At 42.4% G+C, this 21,183-nt stretch overlaps 1 protein-coding gene across 2 annotated transcripts in view; it reads right to left on the bottom strand.

Annotated features, from left to right (window-relative positions):
* Window positions 1-8,469: 8,469 nt before the first annotated feature.
* The window catches only part of LOC139268486 (MAP kinase-interacting serine/threonine-protein kinase 1-like), a 94,985-nt gene continuing 82,271 nt past the window's right edge, over window positions 8,470-21,183 (bottom strand). For both annotated transcript variants that reach the window (XM_070886717.1, XM_070886718.1), the window contains exons 12-14: window positions 17,123-17,287; window positions 16,031-16,074; window positions 8,470-11,950 (exon numbers count right to left, since the gene is read on the bottom strand). In XM_070886717.1, coding sequence (XP_070742818.1) covers window positions 11,704-11,950; window positions 16,031-16,074; window positions 17,123-17,287 — 456 coding nt within the window. In that variant the 3' untranslated portion in view covers window positions 8,470-11,703. The remainder of the gene's footprint in view (window positions 11,951-16,030; window positions 16,075-17,122; window positions 17,288-21,183) is intronic.

Here is a 21,183-nt window from a genome sequence, read left to right as displayed (position 1 = left end):
TAACATTCTTATAATTATGCTTTAGAATTGTAAAATTATTAATGTATTCTACCAGTCTATGAGCCATGTAATACTATCATTTTGCTGAGATGGTATCATAGGAACATAGGAACAGGAGTAGGTCATTCAGCCCCTCGAGCCTGCTACGCCATTTAATGAGATCATGGCTGATCTGGAGTCTAACTCCATATACGTGACTTTGGCCCATATCCTTTAATATTTTGGTTAACAAAAATCTCAATCTCCAATTTAAAATTAACAATTGATCTAGCATCAATTGCTGTTTGCGGAAGAGAGTTCCAAACTTCTATCATCCTTTGTGTGTAGAAGTGTTTCCTAATTTCACTCCTGACAGGTCTGGCTCTAATTTTTAGGCTATGCCCCTTAGTCCTAGAATTCCCAACCAGTGTAAATAGTTTCTCTCTATCTACCCTATCTGTTCCCCTTAATATCCTGAAAACTTCAATCAGATCACCCCTTAACCTTCTAAATTCTAGGAAATACAACTCTAATTTGTATAATCTCTCCTCGTAACTTAACCCTTGAAGTCCAGGTATCATTCTGGTAAACCTACACTGCACTCCCTCCAAGGCCAATATATCCTTTATAAGGTATGGTGTTCAGAACTGCTCACAGTACTCCAGGGTTTTGTAAATCTACAGCATAATTTCTACCCCCTTGTATTCTAGTCCTCTGGATATAAAGGTCAGCATGCCATTAGCCTTTTTGATTATTTTCTGTACTCGTTCATGACATTTTAATGCTCAATGTACCTGAACCCCTAAGTCTCTTTAGACATCCACTGTTTTTAGCTTTTCACCATTTAGAAAGTACCCTGTTCTATCCTTTTTAGGTCCAAAGTGGATGGATCTCACATTTGCTTACATTGGGCAAAATTGTGACAGATTTCATTCACTTAATCTATCAATATTCCTTTGTAATTTTATGCCTTCATCTACACTGCCTACAATCCCTTTATCATCGGCAAATTTGGATATATGACTATTTGATTATTTTGCTGAGATGGTATCACAAAACCATCAATCTCAAGCTTGTGGAAGTTTGGAGGACACACAAACTGAAACTCAGACAAGCAGACTGCACTTTCAACCAGCATAATAGAAACATAGGAAAAGTAGTCCATTCAGCCCCTCAAGCTTGTTTTGCCATTTATTAGATCATGGTGGGATCTGTACCTCAACACCATTTACCCGCCTTTGTTCCATATCCCTGGATACCCATACCGAGCAAAAATCTATCAATCTCAGTCTTGAAAACTTAAATTGATCCAGCTTCCACAGCCTTTTGGAGAGCAAGTTGCAGATTTCCATTATACTTTGTGCGAAAAAGTGCTTAAAATGGCCTAGTTTAAGATTATACCCTCTTGTTGCCTATGCATGTGCAGATATATCAACATCTTCAGCTAAGGGCCTAGTAGACCCCAATGGCTTTCCAAATCAATAATGCTCTTTAATACATTTAATCAAACTGCAGATGTTCCAATGTAAGTGAACAAGAGGACATGGGCAAAGATGTAAAAAAAATGGCACACAGAACCCTTCCATAATTCCATTATTGAGACATATATTAAAGGTGTGTCCAAGCAGTTCTCCTTCCTGGTTCTGAAGTCCTAATCAGACAAAGGAGGGATTGTTCAGTCCATGTGCAAGATCAAGGACCAAGCTGTGAAGTGGGTTTGTGGCAAAGAGGAGAAAATGGTTGCAGAGATGATGTGCTCTGGCATACATTGACCGGTAAATTGAGACTGATGCCCAGCCCTTTGCCAAAGAACCTACATGAGGTCCTGGAGTAAGCAATTGAAGAGTAAACCCAAGCAACTTGAAGATCTGGAACATCAAGGTGCCTGGCATGTCACAAGCTGTCCTGCATAGCTCATTTTATCACACCAAAGAATAATGGCCACCAATAGCTGATGAGAAAACTCAGTCTGGAGATGGCAGCTACTGGAAGGCTTTACCACATATGAATATATCTCAGAGCCAAGGTTCAGTGTCCACCTGTATTAGTTGCAGGCATGCAAGCAGTTACTGCTGAATTTTCACCGATGTAACATTAGTAGTCAATGCTATGTTTAGGGAATGTAATAATCAGACATTTATGACACAGGTCATTCGGCCTCATGGTGCTCTGCTGGTAATGTTAAAACTCAGAAGTTCCTAGTGTCTGCTTAGTGAGGGCTCATCAGTTGTCCAATGACTATTTATTTTGGGAGGGGAAGTAAGCAGGGTGCCTTTGGGATCAAGTTGACTCCTAAATGTGCTTTGCGATGGGATGTTGGAACCAATTTGATTCTCTGTGGCAGTGTCTGTAATTAGATTCCAAAGCAGGCGAGTTACATTATTCCAGCTGGTTGTTGATTAATCAGCTAACGTGGCCCACTAATGGACCCTCAAGGGGAAGACTGGTCACTAGGACCTGGGATTCTTCCCAGCAGTTCCAAATGACCATACCAGTCAATACCCATTGCAGATAGAGTGATCCTAGCTGGACAATTGGTGGGAAGCTCACCAGTTCTTTGTGCTCATAACCTGTGCAATTTTAGCTGATTAAACTCCAGCAGTATCTCTAGGAACACTGGATTTCTTAAACATGGTCGCTTGCTAACCTGTACCCTAATTTTTTCTGGGCATATGTGCCTCTAGGGAGAAAGTACAAACTGGGGGAGGCAAATGGAGACTTTACTTATGTGGTTTCACAATTTTTTAATTTGGAGACTTAAACATAGTGATGGATTTCCATGCATTTCAGCATATATTCAGAGGAGCAGTTATATAAATCTTATCCAATTTCTTCCTCAGGACTAATAAAATCTAAATCACTGTCCAAGGCCGGAGGTTATCGAAGTCTTGAATAATGAGAAACTGTTTTAAAAAAAAAAGAGGAAGAGTTGGACTTGTATATCCAATAAAGTGCAATTTTTTTATTGAAGGACAATATTGAACAATAATCTCACTTAATTGGAAAAAAGTAAATTACAATGGAAGTAGGAACCTTAGATTATTCATTTATTTTCATTCACCCCCTGGGCAGCTCAATGTGTAATAATAATATTTCAAAACCATGTAATCTAATAGGCTGATGTGTCTAATTGGCCCTGTGCCTTACAAATAATCACGTTATTCTACTATCTCCCCCCTCCCCACCACTTTCTTTTGGGGTCAGCCTGGGCTCTGACTGATTGTACAGACAGGCAACTTGTTCCCATGCCTCGTCCAGTGCAACTCTAACCAGTCGCTGGAAGGCACACAAGGCAAGGAGTGATTCTCCCTATAATCTTTTCTTTCTATGGCCAAGGGCCTGGGGTCCACCCTACAACAGCATATTGTGATTGGGAACTCATCACATGTGTAACTAGGTGAACTTGTGCTTCTATTCTGTACTGTAATTCACAGCCGTGAAAAAAACATCTTTTAGATGGGGCTCTTCAATTTAAATAGGACTAAATACAAGTTAGGAGACCTATTGGCATCTTCATTTAAAAAAAAAGAAAATAAAAAAGTAAACTTTTTTTCTGACAAAATATACTTTCCGACTGAGCCATCCCATGGCAAATATGAAACAAACACAACGATGAGAATCAGATCACCGGTGGAATATAAATTCACAGCTGCAGCTCCTTGACTTGGCTCAAGTTCCAAGATGTGATTCCGGCTCAAGCAACACCATTTGACATTGCAATCCAAGGTAGGAATTCACAGCTGCACTCACTAACACAGCTCAATCAAATTCTACGATGTCTGACCTGTGTCGAGCATGGAAAAAAAATTTACTCTTTGCAATCTTTTTTGTTTTGAAAGGAATTCCAGTTATAGCATTACCAAGATTGCAGGCATGGCCAATCCTCTTAATTGTGATGCTGTGATCATGGCATCAACAGTTAAAACTAACATTCAAAGATAAGGCAGGAAATTGGGAGAACTACCCACAAAAATTCCACCCCTTATCCAACTTCCAATAATATACTCATTATGACCCACGAGAGGCGGCGGCAGTTCGAGAGGCGGGAGTGCGTGGTTGGTGAGGCCTATAAAGGCCCAGCGGCAGCGAGAGGCGGCGGCAGTCCGAGAGGCGGGAGTGCGTGGTTGGTGAGGCCTATAAAGGCCCAGCGGCAGCGAGAGGCGGCGGCAGTTCGAGAGGCGGGAGTGCGTGGTTGGTGAGGCCTATAAAGGCCCAGCGGCAGCGAGAGGCGAACCGGTGCAGCTACGACGGGGAGAGAAGGTAAAAAAGAAGTAGAAAGAAATCAAAAGATGACGTCACAGCCAAGAGGGTAAGTGATTGGCTGGTGATTGGTAAGTAGTTTTTCTCTTTTCTTTTTTCTCTTCTATAACAGTGAGTAACTTTTAACATTGTTGTTGCCAATTTAAGTGTATCTAAGGGTTAAGTCATGGCAGGAGAGCTCGGTCGGGTGTTATGCTCCTCCTGTACCATGTGGGAACTCAGGGACGACACCAGTGTCCCTGATGACTATATCTGCAGGAAGTATATCCACCTCAAGCTCCTGACGGTCCGCGTTGCGGAGTTGGAGCTGCAGGTGGATTCACTCTGGAGCATCCACGATGCTGAGAATGACGTGAATAGCACGTGTAGCGAGTTGGTCTTACCGCAGGAGAAGGGTCCACAGCCAGCTAGGGAATGGAAGACCAGCAGGAAGAGTAGTGCAAGGAAGGTAGTGCAGGGGTCCCCTGTGGTCATCCCCCTGCAAAACAGATACACTGCTTTGGGTACTGTTGAGGGGGATGACTCATCAGGGGAGGGCAGCAGCAGCCAAGTTCATGGCACCGTGGCTGGCTCTGTTGCACAGGAGGGCAGGAAAGAGTGGGAGAGTGATAGTGATAGGGGATTCAATTGTAAAGGGAATAGATAGGCGTTTCTGCGGCCGCAACCGAGACTCCAGGATGGTATGTTGCCTCCCTGGTGCAAGGGTCAAGGATGTCTTGGAGCGGGTGCAGGACATTCTAAAAATGGAGGGAGATCAGCCAGTTGTCGTGGTGCACATTGGTACCAACGACATAGGTAAAAAAAGGGATGAGGTCCTACGAAACGAATTTAAGGAGCTAGGAGCTAAATTAAAAAGTAGGACCTCAAAAGTAGTAATCTCGGGATTGCTACCAGTGCCACGTGCTAGTCAGATTAGGAATCGCAGGATAGCGCAGATGAATACGTGGCTTGAGCAGTGGTGCAGCAGGGAGGGATTCAAATTCCTGGGGCATTGGAACCGGTTCTGGGGGAGGTGGGACCAGTACAAACCGGACGGTCTGCACCTGGGCAGGACCGGAACCAATGTCCGAGGGGGAGTGTTTGCTAGTGTTGTTGGGGAGGATTTAAACTAATATGGCAGGGGGATGGGAACCAATGGAGGGAGACAGAGGGAAACAAAAAGGAGGCAAAAGCAAAAGACAGAAAGGAGATGAGGAAAAGTGGAGGGCAGAGAAACTTAAGGCAAAGAATAAAAAGGGCTATTGTATAGCAAAATTCTAAAAGGACAAAGGGTGTTAAGGTGGATGAATTAACTGTGCAAATAGATGTTAACAAATATGATGTGATTGGGATTACGGAGACATGGCTCCAGGATGATCATGGCTGGAAACTCAACATCCAGGGGTATTCAACATTCAGGAAAGATAGAATAAAAGGAAAAGGAGGTGGGGTAGCATTGCTGGTTAAGGAGGAAATTAAGGCAATACTTCGGAAGGACATTAGCTTGGATGATGTGGAATCTATATGGGTAGAGCTGCAGAATACCAAAGGGCAAAAAACGTTACTGGGAGTTGTGTACAGACCTCCAAACAGTAGTAGTGATGTTGGGGAGGGCATCAAACATGAAATTAGGGGTGCGTGCAATAAAGGTGCAGCAGTTATAATGGGTGACTTTAATATGCACATAGATTGGGCTAGCCAAACTGGAAGCAATACGGTGGAGGATTTCCTGGAGTGCATAAGGGATGGTTTTTTTAGACCAATATGTCGAGGAACCAACTAGGGGGGAGGCCATCTTAGACTGGGTGTTGTGTAATGAGAGAGGATTAATTAGCAATCTCGTTGTGCGAGACCCCTTGGGGAAGAGTGACCATAATATGGTGGAATTCTGCATTAGGATGGAGAATGAAACAGTTAATTCAGAGACCATGGTCCAGAACTTAAAGAAGGGTAACTTTGAAGGTATGAGGCGTGAATTGGTTAGGATAGATTGGCGAATGATACTGAAGGGGTTGACTGTGGATGGGCAATGGCAGACATTTAGAGACCGCATGGATGAACTACAACAATTGTACATTCCTGTCAGGCGTAAAAATAAAAAAGGGAAGGTGGCTCAACCGTGGCTATCAAGGGAAATCAGGGATAGTATTAAAGCCAAGGAAGTGGCATACAAATTGGCCAGAAATAGCAGCGAACCCGGGGACTGGGAGAAATTTAGAACTCAGCAGAGGAGGACAAAGGGTTTGATTAGGGCAGGGAAAATGGAGTACGAGAAGAAGCTTGCAGGGAACATTAAGACGGATTGCAAAAGTTTCTATAGATATGTAAAGAGAAAAAGGTTAGTAAAGACAAACATAGGTCCCCTGCAGTCAGAATCAGGGGAAGTCATAACGGGGAACAAAGAAATGGCGGACCAATTGAACAAGTACTTTGGTTCGGTATTCACTGAGGAGGACACAAACAACCTTCCGGATATAAAAGGGGTCGGAGGGTCTAGTAAGGAGGAGGAACTGAGGGAAATCCTTATTAGTCGGGAAATTGTGTTGGGAAAATTGATGGGATTGAAGGCCGATAAATCCCCAGGGCCTGATGGACTGCATCCCAGAGTACTTAAGGAGGTGGCCTTGGAAATAGTGCATGCATTGACAGTCATTTTCCAACATTCCATAGACTCTGGATCAGTTCCTATGGAGTGGAGGGTAGCCAATGTAACCCCACTTTTTAAAAAAGGAGAGATAACAGGGAATTATAGACCGGTCAGCCTGACAGCGGTAGTGGGTAAAATGATGGAATCAATTATTAAGGATGTCATAGCAGTGCATTTGGAAAGAGGTGATATGATAGGTCCAAGTCAGCATGGATTTGTGAAAGGGAAATCATGCTTGACAAATCTTCTGGAATTTTTTGAGGATGTTTCCAGTAGAGTGGACAAGGGAGAACCAGTTGATGTGGTATATTTGGACTTTCAGAAGGCTTTCGACCAGGTCCCACACAAGAGATTAATGTGCAAAGTTAAAGCACATGGGATTGGGGGTAGTGTGCTGACATGGATTGAGAACTGGTTGTCAGACAGGAAGCAAAGAGTAGGAGTAAATGGGGACTTTTCAGAATGGCAGGCAGTGACTAGTGGGGTACCGCAAGGTTCTGTGCTGGGGCCCCAGCTGTTTACACTGTATATTAATGATTTAGACGAGGGGATTAAATGTAGTATCTCCAAATTTGCGGATGACACTAAGTTGGGTGGCAGTGTGAGCTGCGAGGAGGATGCTATGAGGCTGCAGAGCGACTTGGATAGGTTAGGTGAGTGGGCAAATGCATGGCAGATGAAGTATAATGTGGATAAATGTGAGGTTATCCACTTTGGTGGTAAAAACAGAGAGACAGACTATTATCTGAATGGTGACAGATTAGGAAAAGGGGAGGTGCAACGAGACCTGGGTGTCATGGTACATCAGTCATTGAAGGTTGGCATGCAGGTACAGCAGGCGGGTAAGAAAGTAAATGGCATGTTGGCCTTCATAGCGAGGGGATTTGAGTACAGGGGCAGGGAGGTGTTGCTACAGTTGTACAGGGCCTTGGTGAGGCCACACCTGGAGTATTGTGTACAGTTTTGGTCTCCTAACCTGAGGAAGGACATTCTTGCTATTGAGGGAGTGCAGCGAAGGTTCACCAGACTGATTCCCGGGATGGCGGGACTGACATATCAAGAAAGACTGGATCAACTGGGCTTGTATTCACTGAAGATCAGAAGAATGAGAGGGGACCTCATAGAAACGTTTAAAATTCTGACGGGTTTAGACAGGTTAGATGCAGGAAGAATGTTCCCAATGTTGGGGAAGTCCAGAACCAGGGGTCACAGTCTAAGGATAAGGGGTAAGCCATTTAGGACCGAGATGAGGAGGAATTTCTTCACCCAGAGAGTGGTGAACCTGTGGAATTCTCTACCACAGAAAGTTGTTGAGGCCAATTCACTAAATATATTCAAAAAGGAGTTAGATGGAGTCCTTACTACTAGGGGAATCAAGGGGTATGGCGAGAAAGCAGGAATGGGGTACTGAAGTTGCATGTTCAGCCATGAACTCATTGAATGGCGGTGCAGGCTTGAAGGGTCGAATGGCCTACTCCTGCACCTATTTTCTATGTTTCTATCACAGAAGCCATGGAAATTCCTTTCCTTTCCGACATTACAACAGTCACTACACTCCAAAAATACTTCATTGGCTGTAAAGTGCTTTGAAACGTCCGGTGGTCATGAAATGTGCTATATAAATGCAAGTCTTTATTTCTTATTAAATGGTTCCCAATGATGAGGCTATAAGGTGTTGAGCAGGAAGTAGTGTGTAGGCTACAATAGCACTAATAATAAGTTACACTTTGAAGTAAACTTTGGGGTTTTACATTATTCAAAGTGTAGATCCCTTTATTTAAAATCTGAACAAAATTTGTTCATTCCAAAAAGTACAGGTTTATGGCTTCTCTTATATGGCTGAATTATTTCTCATGTAAAAAGTTTAGTGAGTGCTTGAACAGATGACTTTTGCTCATCCGGCTCTGGAATCGCTCGACCATGACTCTTGGAGCTCGTTTTCTTCTCCCACTATTTTTAAGTCCAAAAATTGAGAGGAATTTTTCTGAGACAGCGAGGGGGAAGAAATGCTTAGGAATGCCAGTATTTTGCTGTGTGGATCCCAGTGATGTGATTGAAACCTAATCATGTCTTTATACTGCAGGGTAATCTCTGGAAGGAACCCTGCAGCAATCCAATGCTTTTGCTGGAAGTACCAGCGGCCACAGATATGAATAGCTTGAGGTGGGAGCACCTGACGTTAGAATCCACACCTTTTGCATTATTATCAAATCTGCTCAGTGGTACAAAGAGGGCAATTTGACACTAATAGGATGTGGTACACATTACTGAACTGTTCCCAATGGAAGAATTTCAACAATGAAAAGAGGCATCAATCACACAGCACATTGTTTATACATCATTGATACAAACAAAAATAAAATCATTTCTTGAATGTACTCAGCTGAAATTAATATACTGTACAACCTCTTGGAAATGGATATGTGTGTAATGTATTATATTTAATAATGATCTGGATGTAGGTGTTGGGGGTACAATCTGAAAATCTGCAGATGATACCAAGACCTGTGTGAGTGTTAGGACTGTAGATGATGCTCGTCTGTTTCAGGCTGATCTAAATGTGTTGAGAGATCAGGCTCATGACGGGCAAATGATGTAGAACTCAGCTAGGACGATTGAGTACAAGACGAGGCCTACTATTTTGTCCTTGTATATGACCATGGTCAGGCCTCACTTTTAATATTGGCCTGGAAATTGTGGCTGCCTGTGTACGTCTCCAATCTGAAAAAAAACTACGAACTTACCCGGAGTCTCCGGAACTTCGGACTGTTCCCGTCCTGGGGCTGGAGGCGTAAGCCTGCATAAAGGCCCATGTATCCCAGGGGCATATGCGGTTTGCAAGCGTCCCTGGGATCACGTGGGCCAGGCCAACCAATGACAAAGGGGGATTCCTATCACGCTTATGGGGATTCTATTTAAGTACAGAATCCCCATAAGCATAATAGGAATCACCTAATAAATAACATTTCACACCACTTAAATAAAAATAAATGATCACAGATTCAAAGTTAATTAAAATACCCTTTAATTAAAAATTTTAATAAAAATTAAAATTTTTGAAAAATAAATGTAAATATTTTTAAATGGAATAAAATTTAGCTAAACTAATTTTAAATGTAAGTGAATATTTAAATAATTTTAAAATATATATTTTAACCTTTACAATGGTAAAAGGCCCTTTGCTGCCTTTTACCAGGCGCAAAGGTTTTGTGGGTATGTGCTGGGCAGTAGTTGGGAAAATATCCCAACGCTGCGTTAGCAAAAGTGAATTTCCAGCGGATGCATGCAATGGATCTGTCCAAACAAAACTCGACTGAACGCATGTTACGGACTTTCGTGCATGCACGGCGCATGCGGAAACCCGGAACTTGCAGGGCCATTCTGAAGGCTTCCAACAACGTACGGTGTGTGTGCGCTTTCGGAAGCACCATAAAATCCAGGCCAGTGTGTCCAGTTTTGGCCTCCTCACATGGTGGGTGATATTGAGGCTTTGGAAAGGGTGCCGAAGAGGGCCACTAGACTAATTCCTAGTACAGTTATCAAGATAGGCTAAAAGAGTCGAGACTCTACACATTAAAGATGCGTAGACTTGGGGGTGATCTGATTGAGGTTTATATATAATAAAGGGAATAGATTGTGTTATACAGTTGACAACTTGTTCCAAGTAAATAGGTTAGGGAGGACCAGGGGTCATAAATTTAAGTTGTCGAAGGACTGATCTAGGTTAGATGTCAGGAGGTGGTTCTTTTCCCAGAGAATAGCAGACCTTTGGAACAGGCTAGCATTTCGTGCAGTGGATACTGTTTCACTGAATTCCTTCAAGCGAGTGCTAGACCTGTTTCTGGTTGGGGTGGATATCGCCTCATACAAAAGGGAATTCAGGGGCAGAGAGATCTCCTGGATTAGTTTTGATTACCTAGATAGTTCAGAGAAGAATTTCCCAGATTTTTTCCCCCAAATTCGACTGGGTTTTTAATCTGGTTTTTCACCTCTCTCAGGAGATTACATGGTTTTGGGTGAGGTGGGGAGTGCATATATTGTGATATACAAGGTATCACAATTGTGTCGGACTGGCTGGATGGACCAGAGGGGTTTTACCTGTCCATCATTGTTCATATGCTCATATGAGAAGCCCTGCAAATTATTATGTTTTTAAACTTTCTATACTCCATTGTGTATCAGGGCAGTCAAGTGTGATGGGGGTCTCCACAAAATTATAAGGCAATGGGTCACACCCTCAAATTTTGATCCCAGTCATGCCATCATGGGAAGACACCAAGCAGAGACCAACTATTTTTCATGAAGCCTGAAACGGGGGAAGGGAAAGAGGGATTTCTAAGGGAAAGCCATTAGGCAGCTGTCACACATGCCATCCAATCATTTTGCCTGTCGAGTGTTTTGTTTGCTTATTATGAAGCGATAATAAAAACACTTCTGTAAGTAAGTGCTTCACACTAACCTGAAGAGTTATCTCCTTTTTTCTGACAAATCCCTGGATCAACTTATGTTTATTTACACCTCTTAGGCAAGTTTAACATAGAAAATATTTCAAATTATGCAAAATAAAAATAAATATATTTTAAATTCCCTTTTTAACAATGTACATGCAGTTTAAAAATATTATCACAACCTCTCCTTGTACAAAAATATTAGAGCTAACTGCAGATTGCTATAGTCTGGGCAGCATTATTGTGTTTTGTTTAAAAAAAACTTTCACAGATTGAAGTATTGCAAACCCCGTGTCAAATACCAGAACACAAGCAGTCTGCTATTGACTGCTGCATTAGATGCGTTATGTCAGCGCAGGTCTGTATTGAATTAAATCGAATACATATTCATCAGGAAACCCCATCACTGACACTCATTGTCAGAGTGGATAACTGCTGTTGTGGGGTTTTTGCAGCCTGTGCATTGGCCCTGCGTTTAGCGAGCTTGGAATTGGAGGGAGGGGAGAGTCGCATGGAACAAATAGTCTTGATGACGACTTCCTGTTCCCCCTGCATTTCCTCATCCTGCTGCGAGAGCTGTCTGTTGAAGGCAATGGCTTCTGCAGCAAATAGGGTCAGGTCCTTCGTGCTGCTGTTTCTGGAGAAGGAACAAGCCAAACATTTAAAAATCTCTAAGCTGATCATCAACACTGGTAACTTGCTGCATAATATAATCTTACAATACATATAAAGTAGTGTTATTAATCAAGTAAAGGACATTACTATATAATGTAATCTACGTTAAGCTTTAACAATTGCAGGAAAATATCCCAATATTACGACTAATTTAATCACATGATTTGATATCTACCATGACAACCTTCTCCAGCGCAACTAGAAAATTATAAGAAATCTGTATGTTTGCACCTATTCACCAGTAAGAGGGCAGCCAGAGAAGATGTGAAAACCAGAAAAGATGCAGAGGCTTGAAACAGAGGATGAGCACAAGATCGTTAATATTCTGAATGATTACTTGCTCCAAGTATTCACAAGGGAGGACATGAACAATATGCTCTCCTTGAGCATAGATAAACAAAGCAGAATTGATGAGCTTGATATAAATTAGATTGATGGGAGTCTTAGACAGGGTAAAAGAGCTCCCAAACAAATAAACCTCGAACAACACATGGTAGCTTTCCCAGAAGACTAGGAAGGGGATTTGTACAACACTGATGACCATAAGGGGAGTTATTGAACACTGTACCAGTAGATTGGAAACAGGCCAACACAGTGCCCATATTCACAAAGGCTGACAAAACAGATACAGGCAACTACTGTCTCAATAGTTTTACCTGAATCCTATATAAAATATAAACATACAAAAAAAAAGATGAGCAGGTCGATTCAGCCTGTCCTAGACAGTCATGGTGTATCTGTGTCACACCATGACCACAGAACTCCTCACCAGCAACACAATCTCAAACAGGGGAGTACTTGATAAAGGAGGATACAAAAAAGATTAGGAGAGAAGTCAAAAAAATAATTAGGAAGGCAAAGATGAACTATGAAATTAAATTATCAAGGATCATAAAACAAAATAGTAAAATATTTTACAGGCACATCAATAAAAAAAGTACGGTTAGGATGGGAATCGGGCCATTAAGGGATAGACAGTGTAATACCACAGGTAACGAGAGAGAGATGGCAGAAATATTAAATAATTATTTTGCTTCTGTATTTACCAGGGAGATAGAACACGTGGACATGACATTGGATGATGAGATTAGTAAGGAGATAAGTACGTTTCAAATTAAAAAAAGAGTGGATATATTAAATAAACGAATCAAACTCAGAGGATAAAACCCCTGGATTGCATCCACGCATTTTAAAAGAATCTAGGGAAGAGATAGCAGAGACCTTACTACACATATTTAATAATTTGGTAGAAAAAGGTGCAGTGCCAGAGGGCTGGCGGATAGCTAATGTACTACCTATATTTAAGAAGAGGGATAGAACATGTCCAGGGAATTATAGACCAGTCAGCTTAACATCGGTGGTAGGAAAAATAATGGAATCCCTACTAAAGGGGAAAATAGAAGAACATCTAGAAACCAAAAATATAATGACGAATAGTCAGCATGGATTTCAAAAGGAAAAGTCTTGCTTGACCAACCTCATTGAATTTTTTTGAAGAAGTTAGAGAGAGTAGTCAATGGTAATGCAGTAGATGTAATTTATATAGATTTTCAAAAGGCCTTCGATAAGGTACCCCATAATGGTCTGATGAACAAGGTCAGAGAATGCAGAGTCAGGGGACAAGGAGCAGAATGGATAGCTTGCTGGCTTCAGGACAGAAAGCAGAGAGTAGGGGTAAAAGGTAGCTATTCACAGTGGCAGAAGGTGGATAGTGGTGTTCCACAAGGATCAGTGCTGGGACCACTGTTGTTCATAATTTATATTAACAATTTAGACTTTGGAATCAAAAACTCAATTTCTAAATTTGCAGATGACACCAAATTAGGGGTGATAGTCAATACTGAGGAGGACTGCAACAAATTACAGGAGGACATTAATAAACTTGCAGAATGGGAATATAATTGGCAAATGAAGTTCAATACAGATAAATGTGAGGTATTACATTTTGGTAGGAAGATTAGGGAGGTCATTTATTACTTGGAGGATGAGAGTCCAGGTGAGGTAGAGGAACAAAGGGATCTCGGAGTACAAATACACAAATCACTATAAAAAGCAAACCAAGCACGAGGGTTTATTTCTAAAGGTATAGAATTGAAAAGTATGGAAGTTATACTAAACCTGTATCGAACCTTGATTAGACCACTGCGTGCAGTACTGGTCGCCATGTTATAAAAAGGATATAGAGGCACTGAAGAGGGTGCTGAGAAGATTTACAAGGATTATACTAGAAATGTGAGGGTATACATATCAGGAAAGGTCTCTTTTCTCTTGGAAAAAAAAAGGCGGCTGAGGGGTGACCTAAACTTTAAAATTCTGGAAGGTTTTGATAAGAGTGGATACAGAAAGAATATTTCCAATTGTGGGGACGAGCATAACTAGAGGCCATCAGTATACGATAGTCACCAAGAAATCTAATAGGGAATTCAGAAGAAAATTCTTTACCCAAAGAATGGTGAGAATGTGGAACTTGCTACCACAGGGAATGGTTGAAGAGAATATTATAGATGAATTTAAGGGGAGGCTAGACAAGCATCTGAGGGAGAAGGGAATAGAGGGTTATGCAAATAGATTTAGATGAGGAAAGTCAGGAGGAGGCTCGAGTGGAGCATAAACGCCGGCATGGACAGGTTGGGCCGAATGGCCTGTTTCTGTGCTGTATATCCTGTGTAATCTCCTAGGAGAGGCAAAGGAAAGAGAAAAAAAAACCTTTGGCCAATTTTAGGAAAAACTCAGGAAATTCTTCTGATTGTCAAAGGAGGAGATCAAACAAGTTCCAAGTGTCCACAGTGACAAGGAGACATATTCCCCAAAACCTTCTACTGAATTAAACTGAATAGGAGTAAGCTTGAGAATGATTAGGACAATAGCAGCAGTCAACATATATTCAGAGGGGAGGAACCTGCCTGACTAACCTCTCACTTTTTCTTTCGAGAAAGTGACATTCCAAGTGGATTGTGGAAAGCCCTATGAAGGATGGAAAATAATGGCTACTTGTTTGGAGAGTTATTTCAGGGTAACGTAGTAGTGCAGAGTTGGCTATCTCAGGGTATTGGAATCACTACTGTTTCTATGATAGTGACTGGGATTCAGAAACTCAATGCAAATTGGTCAAATTTGCAAGTGGTACCAAAGTAGGAGGGCAGTGGAATTAGAAACATAGAAACATAGAAAATAGGTACAGAGGTAGGCCATTCGGCCCTTCGAGCCTGCACCGCCATTCAATGAGTTCATGGCTGAACATGCAACCTCAGTACCCCATTCCTGCTTTCTCGCCATACCCCTTGATTCCCCCTAGTAGTAAGGACTACATCTAACTCCTTTTTGAATATATTTAGTGAATTGGCCTCAACAACTTTCTGTGGTAGAGAATTCCACAGGTTCACCACTCTCTGGGTGAAGAAGTTTCTCCTCATCTCAGTCCTAAATGGCTTACCCCTTATCCTTAGACTGTGACCCCTGGTTCTGGACTTCCCCAACATTGGGAACATTTTTCCTGCATCTAACCTGTCTAAACCCGTCAGAATTTTAAACGTTTCTATGAGATCCCCTCTCATTCTTCTGAACTCCAGTGAATACAAGCCCAGTTGATCCAGTCTTTCTTGATATGTCAGTCCCGCCATCCCGGGAATCAGTCTGGTGAACTTTCGCTGCACTCCCTCAATAGCAAGAATGTCCTTCCTCAAGTTAGGAGACCAAAACTGTACACAATATTCCAGGTGTGGCCTCACCAAGGCCCTGTACAACTGTAGCAATACCAATTAGATGAGACAGCTTAGAAATGACAAAATCAGTTGGACAAAATATGTAAATGAGCAAGTGCAAAGTACTGCACATAAGGAGGAAAAATGGGTGACAATTTACTCATGAATGGTGTTAAATAAGTCAGAGAAAGTCACAATTAAACTGTTCAGTGCTCTGGTCAAACCATACCTCTAGTCCCCAAAATACAAGGGAAACATTCAAGTGACAGGAAGCAGTGCAAAGACTCATGAGGCCAATTCCTAGTATCTGAATTAATAGGAAAGATTAGAAAGCTTTTTACCTCTGTAATAGTTGTGGTGTGGGCAGTCGTCTTTCTGGTGCATTCTACAAAGAAAGAGATGATTATCACCATGATAAATAATTTATCGTTTCAGTGCAAAAGCATTTTTATAGGTGTTCTTAATTTTGTTAAAGTTAATGAATGATATTTCACAGAGGGTCATGCAATATAGAATTCCTGCACATATGCACGTATTACACTTGTTGAGGAACATCATTTTAAAGAAGAATTAAAAAGGAGAAAGTCGCATTTGAAATGGATGAATGCAAGATTGCAGGGTAATTTTATGGGAGAACAATTTTTATATAAATTAAACATACCTTGGATTGTTCTGGGTATACTTTAATACAGAATAATGGTGTGGATGCACTTAGTAAGATGGTCTTCTCAAAGTATGTTAGATACTGTGTAATTTAGGGATAAGTACAGTAGAATCCAGTTATAGGGATCAATTTGATCTACAGCCCAAATGATCACTAATCAACTGATCAGACTTGATATCTCCAATGTATTTATGTGGTAAAAGATATGTTCATGTTTCCAGAAACTAACAAATGCTTCAGTCGTTAAATGACAGATTCTGTCATTACCAGAGATCACAAATAAACCATTTAGAAACAACAAGTTGTTTAACAATAAATGTAGTGACCACTTCTTACTGTCTGTTTCATCATAACAATAGATAGCTTCAATACTTTTAACATACGTGAACTCAGGAAGGTTCAAACTGAAAAGTATGGGTGGAGATGTCGCAATGTGCTTATTACCAGTTACAGAATAACTTGGACTGAGGGTTTTACTTTGAGATGGATGGGTTGTGTACACAGCAAAAGCACACAATGACCCATGTGTTGAGATAGTGTAAGGTACAGCATGTTGTGAAATGGTAAATTGAAAGCCTGATTTTGGTTTATTTTCCCATTAGCGTTTTAGTTGTTTCTAAATCTGTCTATACCAGAAATCACAAATAAACCAGCTAAAATGTCCTGCCACATATCTTGCTGACCACATTCCAGAAATGGAAGGGCAGTGTGCTAAACCACTATGTCAAATAAACCCCTTCCAAATCCATTTTTAGCCATTCATACTTACCCCCTGCACCCAGGGATGCTGAAGGACTTGTGCAGCATTTAACCTATCCTTTGCATCACGCACCAATAACTTGCAAATCAAATCCCTCGCCTCACTGGAGATGTGCGCCCAGTCCTTTTCAGGGAACTCATATTTGCCTTCCTGTATACTCTCAAACAGTATGTTCTGTAGGCAAGAAAACATTAATTATAATACAGTTGGGTGTTGTACATTTAGCAGATTACATCATTTTCAAAACCAAAGCTCATTAGTAAAGGCATTGAGTAGCTGAATCACAGAAATCAGATCCAATTGTCAGTGCTGTTCCCTAATCTGAGCTGGGGTACCAGAAGAAGTGCGACAATTGTCCTCACGACTTCTGGGTAGAAGCAGAAAACATCAGCCCCTTATTCAATACCTGGTGACCCATGCTGGAAAGTCCATCTGTGAGAGTATCAAGATACGGCCTGTCTAATGACACCCTATACTGAAAATTAGATGCCAGCCCTCACTGTTTAGGCACACACATGGAAAATGACCAGTTGGGCGAAGGAAAAGTTGTGCTAATAGAACTCTAATATATATTCAAGAGAAAGGAGGAAAAAATGATATTTTAAAAAATCCTTGCAGCAGAATTTGCAGTCGGTATGCTGGCGTACTCTCAGTACGCTATCATACCGCCTTTGAAAAGGACAGCAAATTTGGGATATCCGCATGCATCAAATCCCAAACTTGTGGTCTGTCAAGTTCCAACTTGACAGATTATCCGCTCCAACACAGATATCCTAATTGCTGGCACAGTTGGGCTAATTGGTCACCAACTGCCCAGCAATTTCGCATTAAAATTTTACGGGCTGGTGTTTGCACAATGTAAGGGAATACCAGTCAATTACAAAAATCTTCATCTGATGCTTTTTTGTTGAAATATATATGAAAAGAAATGTAAAACCAGACTGGGTAGAGTGAGAGACTGTTTGGGGAGTTGATAGTTTTGCAAATTAAAAAAAAAAATTTAAAATACACTTCCCTTACTCCCCTCACTGTACCTTCAGGTGACCTTTCGTGGCACAAAATGCATAAAACCTTTAATCAACATTATCTCCTGTATTCACCCGAGAAAATACCACAGTATCTCGTGGGGGAGAATGAGAGACTTTCTGTTTCCTGATTGGAGCACTGCCCCACGTCTGCAGCATCTGACAGCAACTTTCCGTTTGGGGCCTCGCAACAGGTAAAGTGTGCATTCGGTTCGGAGGCCAGCAGCATCATCCTTAATGAAAGCCGCAAAATCCGGGGCATTATATCAAGGATTAGAATGTTGTGAAACATCTACTATTCTACAAGAAATATTACCAGTTGCAATGGAATAGTAATGAAAACAGTACCTGATGCTTTTAATTAAAAGCATGGTTTTCTTTAAGAGTGCTCTTCAACAGACAAAACATTCCCATTTTCAATACTCACATCATCACCCTCTCAGTGGACAATACATTTATTTACATATTGCATCAGGTTATGCTGGTATTGTTGCATTGATTTATCCCTCGTTACACCAGCACTGTATTTACTAAATTAAATGACGCGTCAGTTAAATAATGAGCAAAAAGGTGAATCTTGAGAAATGCAACCCCGATAAGAACTTTTTAAACTGTATGTGGCCGAAATTGATGGCCTTACCGCTGACTGCCGGCGAGACCCGCCAACATTCCGCTTCGGGTTCCACCCTGTGACAGTTTGCACTTGGGCTGGAGCGGGCGGGAGGGGGGGGGGGGAAACCGCCCGCTGACGTCAGCGGACGGCCAAGTGGTGCAAGTGACTTCCTGCCCGCCGAGATGCCAGATTGATGCGGGCGGGAGTTGGCGGCAGAAGGGAGAAGGACAGGCTGCGTGGAGATTGGTCTATCCCCGATGGTAGGTATGAAGACCTGCAAAAACAGGTTAGCAAACATTTTTTTTTTTTATTTCTTACAGCAACTTACCTGCATGGTTCCCCTGAAGGTGTTCTGGTTTTTTTTTTTGCATTGATTTTTCATTTCAGTTGTTCGACCCTCCATGGGCCCGACTCCATCCTCGGCGGCACTTAGGCAGCAAGAGCCTTTGCTGCCGAGATTGAGAGCTTCCGCCTGCTGCCGCCCAGATTGACGACGCAAGTCCCTCTTTTGCCGCGGTGCGCCCTTTCTAGGACCTTTTTGCCGAAACTCCTGCCCAAAGTACCGTCAGGTACCTCGGCGGCCATCGGCAGTCCTTTGCGCGGCACTTGAGTGGTCCTTGGCCTTCACCAATTTCGACCCCAAATGAATTTGTTTAGGTTTATTAATTAATTACAAACAGCCCTTTTAAAAAAAAATCTTTAACCCGCTCAAAACATTTCTCAACTCAAATGGCAAGCAGATAATCTGTTTACAGGCTTTTGATGTTCTTACAAGATCTACACAAAAGCTTTTCAAATTAACTCAGTCTCTGTCCCAGGGAATGTACTTGGTCATGTAGTTTGAGGCTTGAACACCCAACAGGACTATTTGTCTCCCAAGGGAACTCATCTCAGTTTGTTTGCAATTTTTTTTTTTTCCCCAAGAATGCTACTATTTCTACTATTGTTGCAGTATTTTTCTGAATTTCACCAGATTTCTTTAATATATTTTCTCATATTTTTGGAACCTTCTTGATTTTTTTTTCTTTGTTTGAATAGCAAAGTTTAAAAAAAATATTTACTTCAGAAATGCAGAAAACAACACTTCAGGAAAGACAGCAAAAATTGAGAAGTTGAAGAGATGTGACAATAAAACCCTAGGTGAGCAAATCGGTTAAAGTGGAAGAGGCAAATCGCTGAGCTTACAGTAAGAAATATTTCACGATTATACATGAACTCTATGGAAAGATCATTGGATCAAAACTAGTGAAGAACATGAGGGAAATGAAGAGTATGTCAGGGAGGCTATTGTGAACTTGCCAGCAATGGTATTGTTCAAACAATGACTCACTTCATGAGGAGAAAGGGCACACTGCAGCACTTGGCAAATTAGCAAAGAATTTAGCAAGAGAAGGAACAGTGAAGGTGGTAGACCAGGCAATGAGATAGAAAGAGGGGAAAAGCCCCAAGTGTGTGCAGAATTGCTGCTGAAGTAGCTAAAGATAAGGGGGGCGAAATTGCCCCTCGCCCCGAATGGGGGCGGTAACTTTCCGGGCCCGGGACTTTTAGCAACCGGGTCGGAAGTCTCGCCCCCGGCATACAATTGGGCTTTGTACCCCTCAAACGAGGTGGAACGCTGTCTCAGGCCCACCCCCTCGTTGGAGGGGTGTTCCCGGGGCATCAGTGCGGCGCTGAGTTCAGCGTTGATGCGGTACAATGCCCCCCCCTTCAGTTAAAGGGGAGGGCCGCTGCACACTCTGCAGGCCCTTTGGTGGCCGCCACTGGGCCACCAGTGTCATGCTCGAACGGGCCAACAGCCCGGCACCCAAAAGGGAGTGCCAGGCTGCATGATGGCAGCCCGGTTGAGGCGAGGGCCGCCATTGTTGGGCCAACTGAAGGGTTGGCCAACAATATAAAATAGCAGCCCGGGTTGCACACGGCCTCCACTTTAAGGGGCGCCCCGGGCGGATGTCAGCGCCCCATGAAGCTGGCGTTGACATCCGGCCGCACTAGCCTCATGGTCCATGGGGCAATTTCCCCCGTGGGCCTCAAAGCGATCGGCGCGGGGCGCAAAGGGGTCGGTGCGCTCGGCGGTGATGTCATCGCCTGTTGAATGCAGGCCCGGGGCGCTAACCGCGGTGCTACCGGCAAATCACCCCCAAAATCTCTAGGAGCAATTTCGCCCAAGGCGCTACCGCCTCTCGCCCCCGGTCGGAAGGGCCACCGTGGGCACAAAAAAGGGGCAATTTTGACCCCAGGGAGACTTAAGTGATGAGGGACTTGGTCATCCAATCAGAAAGCAGCTCAGCTTTGGGCACTGGCAGCAATATCAGTTTCCAGGGAAACAGAAAGAACTGCAATAATGTGTGAGATATTAATCTGATCAGTGTGCTCAGGAAGATGTTTACTAGAATACAGTGAGACGTGTACCATTAAACGCGACTGGAGATATT

The sequence above is a fragment of the Pristiophorus japonicus genome, chromosome 8 (assembly GCF_044704955.1).
Source record: "Pristiophorus japonicus isolate sPriJap1 chromosome 8, sPriJap1.hap1, whole genome shotgun sequence".
Lineage (NCBI taxonomy): Eukaryota > Metazoa > Chordata > Chondrichthyes > Pristiophoridae > Pristiophorus > Pristiophorus japonicus.
Note: the sequence above shows the minus strand (reverse complement) of the source record. Positions and strands in the feature narration are given on the sequence as shown.